At 44.8% G+C, this 19,773-nt stretch overlaps 1 protein-coding gene across 1 annotated transcript; it reads left to right on the top strand.

Annotated features, from left to right (window-relative positions):
• Positions 1-10,165: 10,165 nt before the first annotated feature.
• Positions 10,166-15,967, top strand: TENT5C (terminal nucleotidyltransferase 5C). Its single transcript, XM_083593755.1, has 2 exons — positions 10,166-10,473; positions 13,588-15,967. Exon 2 carries the CDS (start codon positions 13,610-13,612, stop codon positions 14,771-14,773), a length of 1,164 nt encoding a protein of 387 aa, XP_083449881.1. The 5' UTR covers positions 10,166-10,473; positions 13,588-13,609; the 3' UTR covers positions 14,774-15,967.
• Positions 15,968-19,773: the final 3,806 nt, after the last annotated feature.

Genomic DNA, 19,773 nt, shown 5'->3' with positions numbered 1-19,773 from the left:
CTTTATTTTAACCACAGGGTCCGGAAAGAGTGGCTTTCAAAATTGGCCCCTCTGATCTTGCCTATGATGTTATTCATTTATCACTGATCATTTTCTAACAAATATTGTTGGCATCTGTCTTGAGAGTCAATGGAGTGTGCTTCGGGGGGTGAAGTCAAGCCGCTGCATAGCAACACCAAAGTGACCTCCCTGGGGTGCAAGCCTGGGCAGTGCGTATGGAGGTCCTGGGCTGCCCAGACCCCTTGCTGATGGGGTCCAAAGGAAAGCAGAGCAATAAGTTTGGCACCAGCTTGGATGCAGGAGTTGCTGGAAAGAGGTGTACAAGGCGCCTTCCAACCATCTTAGGGACTCCACTCTGGATTTGTGTAGGGTTTTGAAATATACTCGGAGTCGAGTATGGATTTCATGCTCTTTATTCAGCTCATTGTAGTGAGGAATGAAAGTTCCCCCAAAATATCTGCTTTATATACATTATTTACACAATGGGCCGCACATGATTGGCTAATTCCTGGACTCTCCTGTAGGCCAATCAGGTTGCGGATTCACTTCCACCTGGAGCTGGATTGGGTGGCTCCTGCTGACCAATCATACTGCTGCATTATTCTAGGACCAATCAGATTGCTGCATTCTGAATCCTATTGTTTTAGGACCAATCAGACTACTGCATTTGGATCCTATTCAACTCAGTACATAACAGGTTTACTCCTTAGACCTTTCTTCTCCTGAAGTTACCCCACAAGGCAGTGGGGGTTTACCATCAGAGTTTTCCTTCTCCTAGATGGGCTACCTTCCCAGGTTCATGAGCCCGATCTGCCGCTCACTTCTTAGAGACTCCAGAGTTGGGTAGTTCTCAGCATTTTCTGACAATTGGACCCACTCTTGGTCTCATCTGCTCAATCCGCCAGAGTCTGTCTTCCCATTCAGGGGAAATCCCTAAGTCACTGAGGGTTTGAGACCCATTGGCTATCATTACATGGTTTAGCCAGCTACTTGAAGCCATTCCCAGGGTGTGGCTACTGTCGCATGCCAATACAGTGGTACCTTGGGTACAGACGCTTCAGGTTACATACACTTCAGGTTACAGACTCCTCTAACCCAGAAATAGTACCTCAGGTTAAGAACATTGCTTCAGGATGAGAACAGAAATCATGCGGTGGCACCGGGAGGCCCCATTAGCTAAAGTGGTGCTTCAGGTTAAGAACAGTTTCAGGTTAAGAACGGACCTCCAGAACAAATTAAGTTCTTAACCCGAGGTACCACTATAGTTTCTATGAGCCACAGTCGAGTGAGGTCTGAGTGCGGGGTCAGGACCAAAGGTGGACAGATTACCCCAGAAGAAGCACGACATGTCCCTCAGAAGAGGTCCTATCCCTCCCCTAACATACCCTCCAACATTTTTCGAATAAAAATAGCTTCGTCCCATTCCATAATGATAATTTCACTATTTATACCCCACACATCTTACTGGGTTGCCCCAGTCACTCTGGGCAGCTTCCAACATATATAAAAACACAGTAAAATGTTAAAAAAAAAACCTTCCCTATACAGGATTGCCTTCAGACAGCTTACGGGTTGGATAACTCCATACCCTACAACATTTATCCAATGATGTCCCTTAGGGATTTCCTAAGAAAAGCGGGGCATTCTGGGATCAAATCAGAAACCGGGACGGCTTCTCTAAATCAGGGGTGTCCCTGGAAGATAGGGACATTTGGAGGGTCTGCCCTAACACCCCATAACTCCCCATAATAATGAAGATAGAATTAAAATATTTGGATAATGGGACAGAGTGGGGATTTTCTGGCTAAATATTTTCATACAGATCAACAATGTCTTACAGAACCTGAGTTAAAATTAACTGCAGTATCAAGTACAGTGGTACCTCGGTTTTCAAACGTAATCTGTTCTGGAAGACCATTCAAGTTCCGAAACGTTCGAAAACCGAAAACTCAGTACGGAAGCCTCACTATGGAAAACTCAATACAGAAGCCATGTGGCATGTTCGACTTCCGAGGTGAGTTCGAAAACCGAAGCATTTACTTCTGGTTTTACAGCGTTCGAAAACCGAAATGTTCGTCAACGGAGACGTTCGAAAACCGAGGTACCACTGTAATTGGTTTGCAATATACCAGGTCTGGCATTTTCTAAGTCAACAAAGAGTCCAAACATGGGCATTATAACATAAATTGACTCCTTTTGAAAAGATTGTGCTCATTTATAATTCACTAGGTAAAGGTCTTGTTTCCCAAATTTATAGAACACTGAACTCTCAAATGCTGTCACCTCTCACAACTTTAAAAGCACAATAGGGATAATATCTGGGTGAGCCATTAGATTATATTTTATGAAGCAGAATATGGCTAAAGGCCCCTTCAAATCTGTCTCTGTAAGAATCCAGGAAAACACACTCAGAATCATGCACCAATTGTATATATACCCTTTTTGAAAACTAAAATGACTAAAAACGTATCAGCTATGTGTGGTTCGTTTATTCACATGTGGTTGCAGTGCCCCAAAGTCTTTGTGTTTGGGGAAAAAAAGTTTTTCATGAAGCAGCCCTTATCACAAAACAAGATACCCCTTTGGATCCTAAATAACACTCCTATCATACCATTCAGAAACTGTCCAACAACTTTCCCACAAGGATCTCATTACTCACCTGACGACTGCAGCAAAGCTTACTATTGCAAGGTATTGGAAGACGCTAAATGTAGACCTGTTTGAGATCTGGATCTTACAACTTTAGGGCTTAAAACTAATGGATAAATTGACAGCCCCTGTCCAAGAAAGTCGAAGAGACAATGAAACCGCAACCTTTCAATCAATTTGGCATAGCTTTCTTACATATGCAATATTGATAGAACATGGTTGCAGGTGTCCAGTGGCTCATCGCAACTTGTGGAATGAAATCTTTGTTTAAAAACTGAATGAAAGGACTAAAAAGTTTGATCTAGGGTCATTTAATGGACACTTTGTGCTTCTGTTGGGGATTCAGGTAGTAAGCTTGTTGAATGTTGATTGTTGCTCTTTGTATAAATAAGTAGAACATTTTTTTAAAAAAGAAAAAAGGTAGCATCTCTATTAACAAAGTTCTTCAGACATTTCTATGATATAAACGAGGAATACTGGAACCCACAGAACTCTCTCAAAATTCCAGATGTGCCCACTGGCCTCAAAAGGTGGGGAATGCTGTAGAAAGCCACCGTGAGGTGACCAACATCCTCCTCCTACCTTTGAAGGGGAAACAATAATCCCTGAATTCCTCAAATGGATCAAAGATACATTGGACTATTGCATCTTGAAGCCTTACAGTTTGTCCTCCGAACCTAGGACAGGGGTGGACTTTGGCCATCTTTGGTAGTATGAGCAAGCCCAAAATTTGTCACCCCCAAATGGATCTTCTCAATCATGGACTTTCTCAGTTTTGCACCCCCTCGGCTCAGTGCCCTGTGCCGGGGAACCACCCATATTGCCCTAAATCTGGCACTACCTAGGTCTCTTTCTGACGGTCTAGGAGTTATGAGCAGTCTGGCCATTGTCTCTTCCATTCTAGAGAGCCCCAGTGGGACAGAAAATGGTCTCACCACCAACCCCATCACTCCCAGAACAGACTTCATTCAAGGGATAGATGGAGGAGTTGATCTAATCATCATGTTCTGTTGAAAGGTCTTGTTGGGTGGGGTGGGGGTGTCATGTGTCTCATGAGATGCTCATGGTCTTCCAGGGCACATTTTGCCTTATAAATGGGGATAGGCCTTTTCTTCTAGGGTATGCGTTCCATGACCAGCCCTTTAAAAAACCCTGGAGATCTGCCTCCTCTCTCACTTCCTACCCCACCAATAACAGGGTTTCCTTTAGATCTCCTTCTGTGGCCACTTTTGGAACCCAATTTCCTTGCTAAAGAACCCTCCAGAGAGCCATGAAACATACTTTTGCTTCCTGAACATTTACAAAGCATCTGTAATGGCTTTAGGGGTTGCTTGTGCGTAAGTTGCCGCCGCTCTGGGCTAGGTTGGCTGGTTAAACCATTTCTCGCTGGACAGCCATCCACTCCGTGGCTGTTCAGTCGCTGGCAGAATCCATCAGTGGGCGTTTCTTAAACCTTTTCCAACATAAAAGTTGTTTGACGCCCAGTCTCCTCCTACTCTCCCTGCACGGAAGTCTTCTGCGCAGGGAGGGCGTGGGTAGCGGAGGACCTGTGCTCTCCCCGCTGGTGTCCAGTGAAGAGTCCCGGAGCCTGCTCTCTGCTTCCCCCATTGGCCCCCCTCTATCCCTGGTGTTGCGCTGATTTTCTTCCCCAGCCGGAGACCTGCCTCTCTCCCTGCTTGGCCCCTCTCCAGCATCACTGTGGAGCCTCGCCTCCTCCTCTAGTTCCGATGGCAGTTCCCTGACAGCATCTCAGACAAGTCCGTATTCACTTTGCATCTGAGTTTGCCTGAGGTCCTTACAATTATTTTCAAATTCTCAAAGTTAGTGTTTTGCTCCATTCCCTGAGTGGTTCGAGGCTGCCCTTAAAAAAGAACGAGGCGTAAAATCCACACAGAAACACATCATTGCTTGTTTCAACTCGCTTGTGGGAACAACTCAGAGGCCGTGAAAGAAGGAAGGTCAACAACTGGAAGAATTAGAGGAATCATTGGAAATGACTACAAAAAGCAGTAGAGATGTGAGATGATCAGAACCCTCCGAACGTCCCATTAAAAAAATTATAATTTGGCAGAATATTTGGACTATTTGATATGTATATGTATAATTTGGAATATTTAATGTGATTTGATTGGATTGTTAAAATGGAAAATTTAATAAAAATCAATTTTTGTTTTAAAAAAAGAACGAGGCGAGTCTTCTGGCAAGAACTATATCCCTTTCTCTCTACAAAAAGAAAGGTAATTCTCTTCCTAAAGATGTTTCCCTGGTGGCTAAGGACTATTTTGCCATTTGATTCAGGAAAGATGCCAACCGATCAGGAAGACTGAAGATCTGAAATCATGCAGAGAGCTTGTCCTTTCACAAAAAAAGTCCACCCCCTGATTAACCTTCTACATTTCAGCAGCCTAGTTCAGGTAGGAAAGGTCATTCTGCTATCGCTGTTGCTTTAACTGGTAGGCATCAATCAGAACACCTTCCTGATCTCAGTGGCGAACTTTGGACTTTAAAATTGAAGCGACGCTCTGTGCGATGCCAAAATTCAGCACCTCCCCACCTCTCACCTTCCACCTTGATTGTTATTGTTGCAGCACTCTCTTTGCTTGGTGCCCACTGTATGTGAACCAGACACGATCCCTTAAATAGAGTATCACAGCACATAGAGACTTGGATCTTTGGCCTCCAGTGATATATAGGTGGCTGCAGCATGTGGTTCCACCATTGCAACATGGTCTTATGTTCAAAAGCAGTGTTCCTTCTCCAGACCAAAAGCTTTTTGGTTTCTTTGTGTTTGTTTCTTTCTCTGATCTCCCTTTTCGTTTTATTCAACACCTGCATCCGTAACCAGCAGTCTGGTTTACTGAGTTTGCTCTCAACCCTTCCCCGAATAAACTAGCTCTTTCTCGGTTTCATCCACACTCTCCCACTGCTGTCATTTCTGTAACAGAATTTACATTTTTACTGTTTTGTCCTGCCCTTGGTTGCATGCAGATATAGTTGCGGTGGGGATAACACACTCCAATAAAATAAATGAATCCTGTTTGTTTACCTTTTCTGTTTAATGCGAAAAAATATATAATCTAAGAATCAAATAAATCGTGGAAGTAGTTTTTTATAATTCATCCTTAGAACGATGTAGCAAATCGGGGGGGGGGGGATCCTGTAAATCAGAAAAAGAATCCAAAATCCATATTACGGTGATATACAGTGGTACCTCAGGTTACAGACGCTTCAGGTTACAGATGCTTCAGGTTACATACTCCGCTAACCCAGAAATAGTACCTCGAGTTAAGAACTTTGCTTCAGAATGAGAACAGAAATCGTGCGGCGACAGCGGGAGGCCCCATTAGCTAAAGAGGTACCTCAGGTTAAGAACGGTTTCAGGTTAAGAACGGACCTCCAGAACGAATTAAGTTCTTAACCCGAGGTACCACTGTACTTATCAGACAAACAAAAATATCATAAAACAACATGCAAGCTTTTGAATATTCCGTAACACTTCATTGGTTAGATGGCATAGAGAGCAATTAGGGGTAGCGAAAGGAGGTAAGCTGGTAAGTGCCAGAATAGGGGTGGGCATTGAATTAAGGAACAAGATGCCAATGGGCATATGTTTGGGCCAGGAGTTTGTCGTCAGCAGCAGACAAGCTCACAGTCCTTCCATACAAAAATCCAATCCTAAACCACATCCTTTGCTCCAATAGCCTGGTTTAGAAAAGGGGAAAATAAGCGTTTTCTTGATGCTATTGTTAAAAGAAATTAGGTTCGGAAACACTTGTTGATAACTCAGAGATCTATCAGCAGTTTGTGGTCTAAATTCTACTGACCCCCTCCCCACTGTAGTGCTTGTGGGGCTAGTTTAGCTAATCCCTTCCCACTTTTTTTTACACCGTTTCTAAAGGGACGCGGATGGCGCTGTGGGTTAAACCACTGAGCCAAGGACTCGCCGATCAGAAGGCCGGCGGTTCGAATCCCCACAATGGGGTGAGCTCCCATTGCTCAGTCCCTGCTCCTGCCAACCTAGCAGTTCGAAAGCACGTCAAAGTGCAAGTAGATAAATAGATACCACTCTGGCGGGAAGGTAAACGGCGTTTCCGTGCGCTGCTCTGGTTCGCCAGAAGCGGCTTAGTCATGCTGGCCACATGACCCGGAAGCTGTACGCCGGCTCCCTCGGCCAATAAAGCGAGATGAGTGCCGCAACCCCAGAGTCAGTCACGACTGGACCTAATGGTCAGGGGTCCCTTTACCCTTTACCTTTAACATGTGCCTAAGGATGCTTGCTTTGGGAGTCAGGTCCTCTCCCTGCCCTGCCCCGCCCCATGACCTTTAAGCTGCAAGGAAGCAGTATCCTTCAAAATTTAAAGGCTCATCTGCCACCTATAGGACTCTTCTATTACCTGCAGAGCAAGAGGGTTCAGGTGGCAGCTGTCCTCTAGAGTTTATGACAAGCTGTTGCCAGGCAAATGTTTCTTTTGCAGTTAGAACAATGGCTCTCACAGCCCATGGGCCCCCATACAACAACCTTGGAACAGGTGATGGGGCATCTAGCCTGATATCAGCATCAGAGGATCACAGTCACATCCTTCCTCCACCAATTTTGTTATCGAGTTAGCCACAAATCAATGCAGCAACCCAGCCAACTGCCCTCTTAATTTCCCCAGAATTCCTGGAAGCATTTGCATTTCTATCCCACCTTTTTTTTCTCCAAGGAACTTAAGGTGGTGCACATAGTTTTCCCCCTCTTCATTTAATCTGCATAACAACCCTGTGAGGTTAGGCTGAATTGGTAGCAATGGTAGCAGTGGTAGCAATGGGTTTGTATAGACAAGTCTCATGGTACCTTTAAAACTAACACTTTCTTTCTTTCTTTCTTTCTTTCTTTCTTTCTTTCTTTCTTTCTTTCTTTCTTTCTGCATTCACTCACTCACTCACTTATTTCATAAGCTTTATACCCCGCTTGATTGTTTTAAACCCTCAAAGTGGTTTACAAAATGAAGATGAGACAATAAAATTACACTCTTACTTTAAACCCGCTGGAAATGACCGCTGGGAGGAGTGCAGAAAAAAAAAGAATCGCATCTATATCAGCAAAACTGGCTGCCTTCATCTGCCTCACCTGCAATGAAACATGTCTCTCTCGTCTACAGCCACAGCAGGCGCTGTGACTCTCCAGTGGTTTGACTTGACCCACCCTGCCATGGCGCACTCTTCCATTGCCTCTCAAGGCAGACGGATGCCAGCAACCGCAAACTATAATTATAAAGAAATAAATAAACTAGATGCTTCCTTTGCTGCTTGTTAAGCAGGGAAGGAAGGAGAGGGGAGTGAGCTACTAGGGAAGAAAGTGCAAGAGGGTTGGGGGATTCTGGCTCTCACTGGGGAAGAGAGGAGAGAATTTAAAGTCAGAACTTATAAGGCAATGTATTAGGACCAACATTAGCTTTCTTTGCTTCTGTATGTGTGTTAGTTATAGAAGTTGAGATCCACCACACCCCTTCTCTTCCTAATGGACTGGGGAGCTTTTGCAAAGTGGAGAGTCTTCTTTCCTTTATGCCGCAACCCAAAAACACTTTCTAGGGAGTAAGACTGCAATCCTGTATATATCGTTTACCTAGGAGTAAGTACCAAGGAAATGTGTGGGGCTTACATCTGTGAAGATATGTAAAGGCTTGCACTCCTGTAGGTCCTATGGTTGCAAACCTAAGCCCCTTTGAGCACAATAGCTCTTTCTTATGAGTAAGCATGGGACACGGGTGACGCTGTGGGTTAAACCACAGAGCCTAGGGCTTGCCGATCAGAAGGTTGGCGGTTCAAATCCCCGCGACGGGGTGAGCTCCCGTTGCTCGGTCCCTGCTCCTGCCAACCCAGCAGTTCGAAAGCACACCAGTGCAAGTAGATAAATAGGTACCGCTCCTGCGGGAAGGTAAACGGCGTTTCCGTGCACTGCTCTGGTTTGCCAGAAGCGGCTTAGTCATGCTGGCCACATGACCCGGAAGCTGTACGCCGGCTCCCTCGGCCAATAAAGCGAGATGTGCGCAGCAACCCCAGCGTCGGTCACGACTGGACCTAATGGTCAGGGGTCCCTTTACCTTTATGAGTAAGCATACATGTGTAGGATTGGACTATAAATGCATTTAAAGAGATGCTCTTGATTTCTTATCACACCGAAACTCAAGTATCACATTGTTTTATTTGGCCACATGTATAGCTGACATTCTTGAAGTCAAGAATGTTAAATCTCTCATCATTTCCCCAAATTGCAAAAAAGACATAACTTGACAGCTGAGTACCTGGTAATCAGGTTAAGGAACAGCGATTAATTTTGCCCCGTTGCTGCTTATTTAGGTGTTATCTGTTTTCTTCACTGAGGAGCAGTCTATACATAGGAACTGAAGCAACAATTTTAAAGGACTTGCATTTTAATTCTTTAACTCTCTTGTTATGGTTATCATTCAGTTTCAACAAATAAAAATATGAATGACAAAACCGCTCGTTGTTTGAATTTCTGCTGTTTCTGTATAAGCTCACCATCTTGTTTATTGGCATGTTCGAAATAAAGAACTCCTTTTTAATATGGGTATGTGCAGAGTGTCATTCATTCATACATACACCAAAGCAATTCAGTGCTACATAACACCACCTTTGAACCTGCCAGCATTTCCAGCTTAAAAAAACCGAACTTTTATTTTATTTTAAACACATATCTTTTCCTGCAGAATTGTGCTCATCCCATGAAAATGTGTTTAGCATCAGGGTAGCAGAAACATGCTCCATTTTATACCTGTAATGTGTTGTGGCTTAAGTGAGTTTAAAACGCTAAACTGCACGTGCTCAGAGTATTTCTTTCTTTCGTCTTTCAAGTAAGTTTGGCAAAGAATTTTGGTTTGTTTGGTTTTTTTGCTCTAGAGTCTAGCATTTTGCAGCAGCGGAAAAGCTGTAAAACGTGGAAGAGTGATAGGCTTCCCAATTGAAGTAACACACATTTTAACATGCTTTAATTCTCCCCCTCCTCTTGCAATTAATGTGCATTCACCACCAATCACAAGTTATGTTCACGGGCGTGAGACCAGAAACCTCCGCTCCATTTCTCGTTATCAGCCATTGATGCCTTTAAAAATAGAAGCTGCGAGTTTTTCCCGGCTTTAATAAAGCACTTAGTATCCTGTACAAGTAAAACCATCTGGTGTCTGAGTAAGTCTTAAGTCATATAAAGTGATGCTGGTTAATTTCATAGGATGCCTGGCTGCAGGGCAGCCCCAAATTGGAGCTGAAAAGTATTTATTTATTTACAGAATCATGAATTATCAAAAATTCCTGCGGCATGCACTCCCCTCGACCCATCCCAAAGGCAGCCACCGATGTTTGCTGCTTCTCATGGTAACCCATTCGCTGCTTAGACTCCAGGAAATAGAAGCAGTCTCATCCTATACCTGGGGGAAAGCGTGGATGCTGGGAAGACCTCAGACCACTGGACTGCCTATGGGGATGCTTATGTAAAGAACTGCATTTCAGAGGTGCGCCTTCCTTTAAAACAAACCCAAACCCAACTACACCTGCAGGTGGCTTTGGCTTACTCCGATCTCACTCAGCCTCTACTCCAGCTTCAAACCAGCTTGGCAGCGGAGCGAAAGAGGAACGCCCAGCCAATTGATCTGGGCTGGAGGAACCCGAGGAGGGAGCTTCTCCCCTCGCCTCCGGCTGGCGGGGCGGGGTCCCGATGGAAGGCGGGTCTCTATAAAGCTAGACACGCAGGGCGCCCCCCCGCAAGAAAACTCTGGCCGCCGCTGCTGTTGCTGCGCGTTTTGGAGAGGAGCCTGCGGCGCTTTGGTGAGTGGAGCGCGGAGGCGCAAGGAGGCTCCGCTTTTGCCTTCTCCTTCTTCTCCTTCTCCGGAGGAAAGCTCCCGCTACGAGCTTGAAAGCTGAGCTTTGCCCATTTGGCATAGGGAACAGAGGGTGTGTTTTTTTTTGGGGGGTGCGACCCCCTCTTTGAGCCTCTATATGCCAAGCAAATGGCAGGAAGCCTGGATGGCGAAAGGGACGCGAGCGCTACTACCGGGTGCCAGCCGCCCCCAGCCCCAGCTGCTGCGCCCTGTTAATGCGCGCTCCCTGCAAGCAGAAAGCTAGCGCATCGGGGAAAGAAGGGGTTGCGTGGGTTTTTGCTCTTTGGTTCGCTCCGCATTCCTGCTTGCATGGAGTTTTTAACAGAAGAAGCACGGGAAATTGCGGGTCTTCCCATCCGCACGACCGTCCCTGCACTCGTATGCGGTCTGTTCTTATTCCAACGCCTTGCTCTGCTGTGACACACATTCTTCAAGATGCGGCTTGTTTTCCTAAATGCAATCTACTTGGGAGTAAGTGCCACCGAAATTGCTGTGGCGTGCTTCTGAGTAAACGCACGCAATAATGTTAGGAGTTTCCCCCCTGTTTTTTAAGGGGGAGGAAGCCCCAGTAGTGACAGTGTCTTAAGGTCAGCTAAAAACCGTAAGCAAGTACTTGTGTTTCACAGCCCCCGTGCATATCTCTTTTCTTCACACCAAGTTAAATAGAAAAGGGGTGTGGAGAAGAGACCAAGAAAAGTTCATGATGGGTGCTTGTCTTTAGTTCAGAGTGGGGAACCTGGGACGCTCCAAAAGTTGCTAGAGGTACAAACTTAATTACAAAGACATTGCAAAGCTGCCTTGAATACACCAGAAAGAGTTTCCATGTTGTTATTGTGTGCCCTATCACTAGGTCTGGTTGAAATATGTAACTTAACCTTCGGTTGGCACAGCAATAAAATTGTCAGCACACATTCAAGACTAATGATGGTATGGTTTCAAATTGGATGAGGGACAGTCTGTTAAAATTCCTGCATGTGGGGGTGGACTAGATGACTCTGGGTGCCCCTTCCAACTTTGATTCCTTTTCCCACGGGGGCACAGGCCACATGTGATAGAAAGCTTGTAGGTGTGAGGGGTTTTTGTTTTGTTTTACCATGGCAGTTAAGGAAGCACCTGCCGCTCCATTCCTGTTCGTTTTTCTAATTTCGAAAATGCCCTGAAAAGAGTTCTGAAACTTGCCTGGTTGTGGGCAAAGCTTGCACACTAATGTGTTGATATCTCAGGGCCGTAAGGCTCTTGGCTTTCCCCCTTTTGTTCCTAAGAAGGCTGCCTCCTGTTTCCCCTGCATCTTGTTCCTGGGTCTTGCTAGCCTTTTGCTTCGGCCGCTAACCAGCCCTCTTTTGAGGGTCTGGCAATATAGAGAACTGTTGCCGTTAAGAGGCAGGGAAAGGCATCACATTTGTGTACCTTGCACTCATATAGACATTAGGGTTTCTTCCTTGCTCTTATTTCCCCCTGCCTCAATTAGCCATGTGGGTTAAACCACAGAGCCTAGGACTTGCCGATCAGAAGGTCGATGGTTCGAATCCCCGTGACGGGGTGAGCTCCCATTTCTCGGTCCCAGCTCCTGCCAACCTAGCAGTTCGAAAGCACGTCAAAGTGCAAGTAGATAAATAGGTACCGCTCCAGCAGGAAGGTAAACGGCGTTTCCATGCGCTGCTCTGGTTCGCCAGAAGCGGCTTAGTCATGCTGGCCATATGACCCGGAAGCTGTACGCCGGCTCCCTCGGCCTATAGAGCGAGATGAGCGTCGCAACCCCAGAGTCGGCCATGATTGAACCTAATATTCAGGGGTCCCTTTACCTTTAAATAAGACTTGCAAGCCACAGTTGGGTATAACAGTTGTTCTACCTCCCCTGTGTTCAGCTGCCAAGTATTGGAAAAGCTGCATTTCTTTGTGCTTCTAAGTACTTCTAACCTTGCGCAAAGGATCACTGCCTGAACATACCTCTCTGGCATTGCCATTGCAGTACACATTGGTGAAGCCTCGTCTCCATGACATGCTGGATTGGTTGGTTCAAACTAGCCGTAGCATGTAAAATGGCAGTCCATGTGCATTGCACGTTCAGTGTTCATGTGCCTGCACCTGTGAAGGGGGAAAGGGTTTAGCATGTATGTTGATTTTGTCCTCAGTCAGTGCCCAAGCTAGAGCCTAATTGTCTGACTGGCAACAAGGGTACTAAAATATATTTTTTCCAAGTAGCAGGTCCTTTGGAGAGCTTAATGGGGCACCCACCCAACACCAGTTTCCCTCTTTAAAATATTTCAAAGGTTTTAAAAGCAACATTTGGAGCAAAACAACACCACCACCATACTGTAGTTGGACATGGAAGAAATTATAATAAAATAGGGTGTGGGAGAAAAGAGGAGAGGTTCTGTCATCAGGTATTCATCAGGTATTCTTCCTGTCAAGATGTTGTGGTATGTGTTCTGCATCTTAGTAAATTAATGAGCTCTGGATCGTTGACTGGGACTGTCTAGAAACTGTCCTTGTGCAGCAGTTGTGTGGTAGAGAATGCTCAAACTCCAAAGAACTCAGCCATAGTAACTAAACCCGGAATATAGGTATTTGTGTGGTGAGGGAGGGAGGGGTGGTGGTGGTGTGGGATAATTGGGGGGGGGGGAATAGACAGAAAAGGTAATGAGACCATAAATCTAAGGTACAACCCTATTCTATATTCAGAGTATTTTAAAGGAAGGTGTTTGTATTCCTCACAACAAATGAGCAGTACTTGCATTTGCTGCTTTGAACATTTAGAAAGCTTGGAATATAAAATGTAAAAGCTTAGAATATACTGCAGATAAACTGACTTCAAAGGAAGGTCGACACAATCCATCCTTCCATTGGTATTAATGGAGCCAACCTGGGCGACTAGGACTGAACCTGTGAACCACAGCAAGTCTGGTGTTGCACAGAATAAGTTGCCAGGCTCCTAGCTCTTTCCATGAAGGGCTTCCCAAACCAACTGCAGTCTCTCATATTTGCTGTACCCTGTTGGTGTAACTGGATGGTCTGATTAACATGTTCTCTTCCTTTTTTCCCCATTTCTTTTTTTTTTTAGTTACTTAAAAGATCAATCTACAATGGCAGACAACAAACCAAATGCTGATTCCTTGTCCCGCAGTGTGCTCAGCTGGGATCAGGTCAGTCGTCTTCATGAGGTCCTGTCCGAGGTGGTGCCAATTCACGGAAGAGGCAACTTTCCGACTCTGAAAATAACTCTGAAGGATATTGTCCAAACTGTTCGCCGCAGGCTAAGTGAAGCAAACATTAAGGTGCACGACGTCCGTCTGAATGGTTCCGTGGCAGGTCACGTCTTGGTCAAAGACAATGGGCTGGGTTGCAAGGATCTAGACCTTATCTTTCAAGTATGTCTCCCAAGTGAGACCGAGTTCCAGTTGGTCAGAGATGTGGTTTTGCAGTCCCTCTTAAAATTCTTGCCTGAAGGTGTCAACACCATAAAAATTAGCCCCATGACCCTTAAGGAAGCCTATATTGAGAAGCTGGTGAAAGTGTGCACCGATATTGACCGATGGAGTCTAATCTCTCTCTTCAACAAGCATGGCAGGAATGTAGAGCTCAAGTTTGTGGATCGTATAAGGCGGCAGTTTGAATTTAGTGTGGACTCTTTTCAAATAATACTAGACTCTCTGCTCTTGTTCTATGATTGCTCAGAGAACCCAATGTGCGAGCATTTCCACCCAACTGTGATTGGAGAAAGCATGTATGGTGACTTTGAGGCAGCCTTGGATCACCTGAAGAACAGGCTGATAGCCACCAAGAACCCTGAGGAGATCCGAGGAGGAGGGCTCTTGAAGTACAGCAATTTGCTTGTGAGGGACTTCAAGCCCATGGACAAAGAGGAGATAAAAACCCTGGAGCGTTACATGTGTTCTAGGTTCTTCATAGACTTCCCAGACATTCTAGAGCAGAAACGCAAGCTGGAGACATACCTCCTGAACCACTTTGCCGAAGAGGACAGAAGCAAATATGACTACCTGATGACCTTGCGCGAAGTAGTCAATGAGAGTACAGTGTGCCTCATGGGACATGAGCGAAGGCAGATACTGAACCTCATCTCCCTTCTGGCGCTCAGAGTGCTGGTAGAGCAAAACCTCATCCCCAATGCCACCAATGTCACCTGCTACTACCAACCAGCTCCATATACCAGTGATGCAAACTTCAGCAGCTACTACGTTGCAGATACTTATGGCCAGTCTCATCCCACCTGGCTGCCTTGTAACTGATTTTGAGCTTCCTATTTTTCAAAGCCCCCCTCACCAACTAGGTCTCACACCAATCGAACGGCTCCTGGTTCTCTTTCCTCATTCCTTGAGTAGCCTTGGTCAACCCATAGAGTGGCCCTCATCTTTCCTAGTTTCCTTGCCTCTCCTCTCCTCTCCCTGGGTGAACTGTCCTAATGCTGTTCCCCAAACCTTCTTAAAACTGAAGATAGAAAGATGCTGTTGGGACAAAGCCAGAGTAGTAGTAACTGCTCGATTGCTTCCATGCCATGTTGTCTTCTGAAGTTTGAATCAAGTTATCTTTGCAAATAATGAGGATTAGGCTGATATGACTATGGAAGATCATAGCTACAGTCCTGTATGTCATTAGGCTGTTCAAAGTCAATAGGACTGAAGCAGCTTCTGAACTGTATGCAGGACTGAAGCCATTTTCTTTCCCCTCAGAAAGTCTTAAATTAGCAGTTGACTCATTGCTGCTGTAGCAGGACCAAAGGATGAATTTCAGTTTGGAGAGGATAAGGACGTCTGCCAAAACTGTCCCTTTTAGTTTAAAGAAATTAAGGCTATCCTAAATTACATGATGCAGGAATTCTAAGAACCCAAGTCAAGCTTGTTTTTAAAAAAGCAAAGTACTAGAAAATATATGGTAATTATGAAACTTAAGTTTAATATATTATTTTCCACTGATGCTTGGATTGACCTGCCAGGGAAATGTGGAATGCTCCTGCCCCCAGAGTTCAGCTGAAACTTCAGGATGTTACTAAGTCTCTGATGTCACAAGTTTGATCAGTAGGAAACTGGGATGACTTTACTTTGTTATGTTTATGTACTGTACCATTGGCTTGTCAGTGTGCATAGTTAGGGATTTCTAGAGTACAGCAGTATCGTTGAAGACAAATTGGTAAAAAACCTCACTTAAAATAATTGTTCCAAGCTTGTAGATCGCCAGGACTGGAAGAGGGTTTCTATAACATGGATTTTCTTGTTTCAGGGGGATTCCCCTTGAAAAATGGGTTCATTAATTATTATTTTTAAAAGAATCATTTATTTAAAAATGATATTTTTGGCCAAAGGTCAGTTGTGCCCCCCCCCCCCACAAGCCTCAAAGTATATAATTGGGTGCGTTCTCACATGTGGTGTTTAAAGTGCCTGCCTTTAAGAAAGGATCCTGCAAAGAAGTGCTGTTAAAAGGGAACATGGTATAGACTAGAGATATGGAAGACCCAGAAAAAAATTGGAAAAATTGGGGGAACACATGTCCCCCCCACCCCCAATCCTGGCCTTCACATTGCTAGTGCAAAAGATAAGTATTATTGTTGGCAATGTTAATTTGCACTCCAGTTAAAGGAATCCGTGTTCTGATGAACTGTCACAGGTATGGGAAATGCAAATAGTGGGTCCCAGCAGAAGTCTTGAAATTTGTCTATCAAATTCGAAAGGCAGTGAAAGAAAAACAAAAACAACCTCTTGGTTTGTCCACAGTGTTCCTATAGTCGAAAGGCCGGCCACCTACTTAATGGGCGAGCTTTCTGTACATTTCCCCCGAAAGGAAACTAAGCTAAGGTTAAGCGTGGGACCGTGATGGAAATACTTACCTGGGAAACGCACTGTGTTTGGATGGCATTGAGTTAATGTGGAATAGTACTTGGCCCCCTTCTCATTTAATTGTTCAAAACAAGAGGGCAGAGGGTTTTCTTACTCTTGGTGCTGCTACTTCTGCAACACAGAGATAAACACTATCTGTAGCAATGCAGATGTTGCCGGCTGTTCGAAAGCAGCGGCACCTTGAGTGAAGTAGTAGTTGAACAAAACTGATAAGCAGGGAAGTATAGGGCTTGTGATTTGAGTGCCAAGGACTTGTCAGTTTCAATTGCTTTTGGCCATTCCACACATTTTTTGCTGAGTAATTTCAGACTGCCTGAATGTTTCTTGACTGTGCTCTTCTGCCTATACATTGATCTGCCTGTAGAGTAAGGCACATGCTTACTCTTGATGTAAAGACTACAAACTGCAGGATTCCTTCCTTTCACATGACTGTGTCTTGGGGGAGGGGGAGGAAGAGAAAGAGAAAGGAGGATCATATTAAGTGGGGCTACAGCAACAAGGCAAAATTTAGATTCCCCCCCCCCCTCAGCGCTGAACTCAAAGTTGAAATGGACTATAATCTTAAGAGTAGCATTTCTTTACACTGGAAGAAACCTTTTCCACGCACGTCTGGTAAATATGGATTTCTTTAAATTGTAAACCTAATGTCAATTGCCAGATGAGCAGCTTTTCGGAGCGCTACCGATGCGTATCTTATTTTGGTTTCCTTAAGGTGAAAAATAAAGTCTGTCAACTTAAACACGACTGTTGTTGTTCTTCCTCCCCCCACCCCCCATTAAGGGGTTTTCCAATGGCAGTTTAATTTATAATTCCCCCCAGCACCCCTTGCCCAGTTCAAATGCCAACTGTTTAATAGCCTTTTAGTTCTTTAGTATCTTAGGTTGGATAAAGATGTGGAACCAGCTTGCCTATTGACTTCTCAAGGGTAGTGACTTCTTTTTCTACCAGCTAGGCTGTTAACTCCTTACACAGGTAGCATTAGGTGGAGATTGCACAAGCTGCTTCCCGTCTGGTCCTAGCACATGCATCAGGATCAGTGCCGGATTTAAGTATAATCTAAACAAGCTGTATCTTAGGACCCCACTCTCTTGGGCCCCCCCCAAAAAAAGAAAAAAAAACCCTGGATGTACATTTCCAAAGTATAAGATAAAAAACAAATAAAATAAAATCTACATATAGCAACAGTGTTTTGTGTTGTGTAGGCTCCTATGATGTACGTAATGGGCCCCGCCTGCTAGCCTGCTCCCTAAAATATCACTGGTTTGCTCATTTCTATATGTAGGGTGCCTACATTCTGCATGTGCAAATGGCTTTAGATACCTTTTAGGTCCATAAATTACCATATAGCATATATCCAACACAAAAAACAGCGACAATTTGTTGTTGACAAAGGACAGCTGGACATATAAAGGGCCCCATTACCTTCAGTAGCTTAGGGCCTCATCAAACCTAAATCCAGCCCTGATTAAGATGATACTAACATGACCACCACAGTGCCCTGTTGTTGTTGTTTAGTCATTTGGTGGTGTCCTACTCTTTGTGACCCCATGGACCAGAGCACACCAGGCACTTCTGTCTTCCACTGCCTCCCGCAGCTTGGTTAAACTCATGCTGGTAGCTTCAAGAACACTGTCCAACCATCTCGTCCTCTATCATCCCCTTCTCCTTGTGCCCTCCATCTTTCTCACCATCAGGGTCTTTTCCAGGGAGTCTTCTCTTCTCACGAGGTGGCCAAAGTATTGGAGCCTCAGCTTCAGGATCTGTCCTTCCAGTGAGCACTCAGGGCTGATTTCCTTCAGAATGGAGAGGTTTGATCTTCTTGCAGTCCATGGGACTCTCAAGAGTCTCCTCCAGCACCATAATTCAAAAGCGTCAATTCTTCGGCGATCAGCCTTCTTTATGGTCCAGCTCTCACTTCCATACATCACTACTGGGGAAACCATAGCTTTAATAATATGGACCTTTGTTGGCAAGGTGTCCACAGTGCCCTAGATTTCGCAAAAAACTGTCTCTCCCATCCAGGCCTATGAGACATTAATTCCAGAGCAGCCTGAATAAAAACAATCAATAGTGCCCTAAGTTAATATTGGTCCCTGCTAAGTCATTATTCATTTACTTTATTGTGTTCATATCACACCCTGGGGTGTATGGGGTGCTGGCGGGGTAGTACCTCTGGTGGGGGGCACATCATGCTCCTTCTGGGCTTGGTTGTCCACCTTTGGTCCCCACCCTGCACTCAACTCTCACCTGTGGCTCCTTGAAGCTGTCAGCATTCGACAGGGACCATGCCCCAGAAACAGACTCGACTGGCTGGCTAAACCAGGTGAGGGTAGCTGATGGGTCTCAAACCCTCAGTGAGTTAGGGACCTCCCTTGCATGCGAAGACAGGCTCTGGTGGATGGGACAGATGAGACCAAGAGTGGATCCAGTGGTCAAGAAGTCAGTTTCTGCACATGCTGGAAGTGGGGTGCAGATGGGGCTCATCAACCTGGGAAGGTAGCCCAGAAGGAAAGCTCTGATCCTAAACCTCCACTGCCTTGTGGGATATATTTGGGTGAAGAAAAGGCTAATGAGTAAACCCTACACAAATCTATATGCTGTAGCGATGCATAAAATCCGGCAGCCCAAATGGACTGCAAATCAAAGAATACAGTCAGTGGGAGCCAGTTGTGCAGCTGTGTATTCAGTAAGGATACAGCTCTAGTACCTGGTGTAGGCAAATCCAAATGTGTATTATAGATTATAACATACTATAAGATTATATAATGTATTATGTATTATAGATTATATATCTGACTTCTGTTTGATTTGTGTTAATTTTCCCTTCACAACTTCAAGAGAAACATCACATTTTCTGATTGTAAAAAACAGTATTTTGGTCTTAGTTCTCAGTATGATGGGGATCTTATTTCTTCCCCGCATACAATGTTTCTCCTTACCAAAAAAACCACTCCCCAAATCTCCTTGCTTCTAGAAAACTAGGATGACAACTAGGCTAGAACCACTCTCTCTGAAATCCAGTTTTCTATGGGGAAGGGATGTTGTGTTTGTTGGGAAATATGGGGCACATGTGTTCAGGGTCATTGCTGGACAATCTCCAACCTGTACTTTGAAATGGTATAGCCCACATAGGGATTCTCAGCTTCACTGATAACTAGATTCTGGTAAGATTAGGTTGTTGCATTATTATTTTTTGGTAGGTTGTCCATGTTTCTGTTTGATAGCTGAGGCAAGAATAACCTTACAGCTTTCAGAACAGTTTGTTCTGAAAGGCTCAGAAGCAAACACCCCTCCCCCCTCCTTCTGGTTTCAAACACCTGTTGGTTTCAGCCCTGCACCCCCTGAATATAATTACGTTAGTATTTAGAATGTTAGGCACAAATGCAGTTCTGAATTCA

This window comes from Podarcis filfolensis (assembly GCF_964270895.1).
Source record: "Podarcis filfolensis genome assembly, chromosome: 17".
NCBI classification, from domain to species: domain Eukaryota; kingdom Metazoa; phylum Chordata; class Lepidosauria; order Squamata; family Lacertidae; genus Podarcis; species Podarcis filfolensis.
Note: the sequence above shows the minus strand (reverse complement) of the source record. Positions and strands in the feature narration are given on the sequence as shown.

Bases quoted from the DNA above. Each gene is read 5' to 3' on its own strand.
- TENT5C (XM_083593755.1), top strand. From the start codon at position 13,610: ATGGCAGACAACAAACCAAATGCTGATTCCTTGTCCCGCAGTGTGCTC.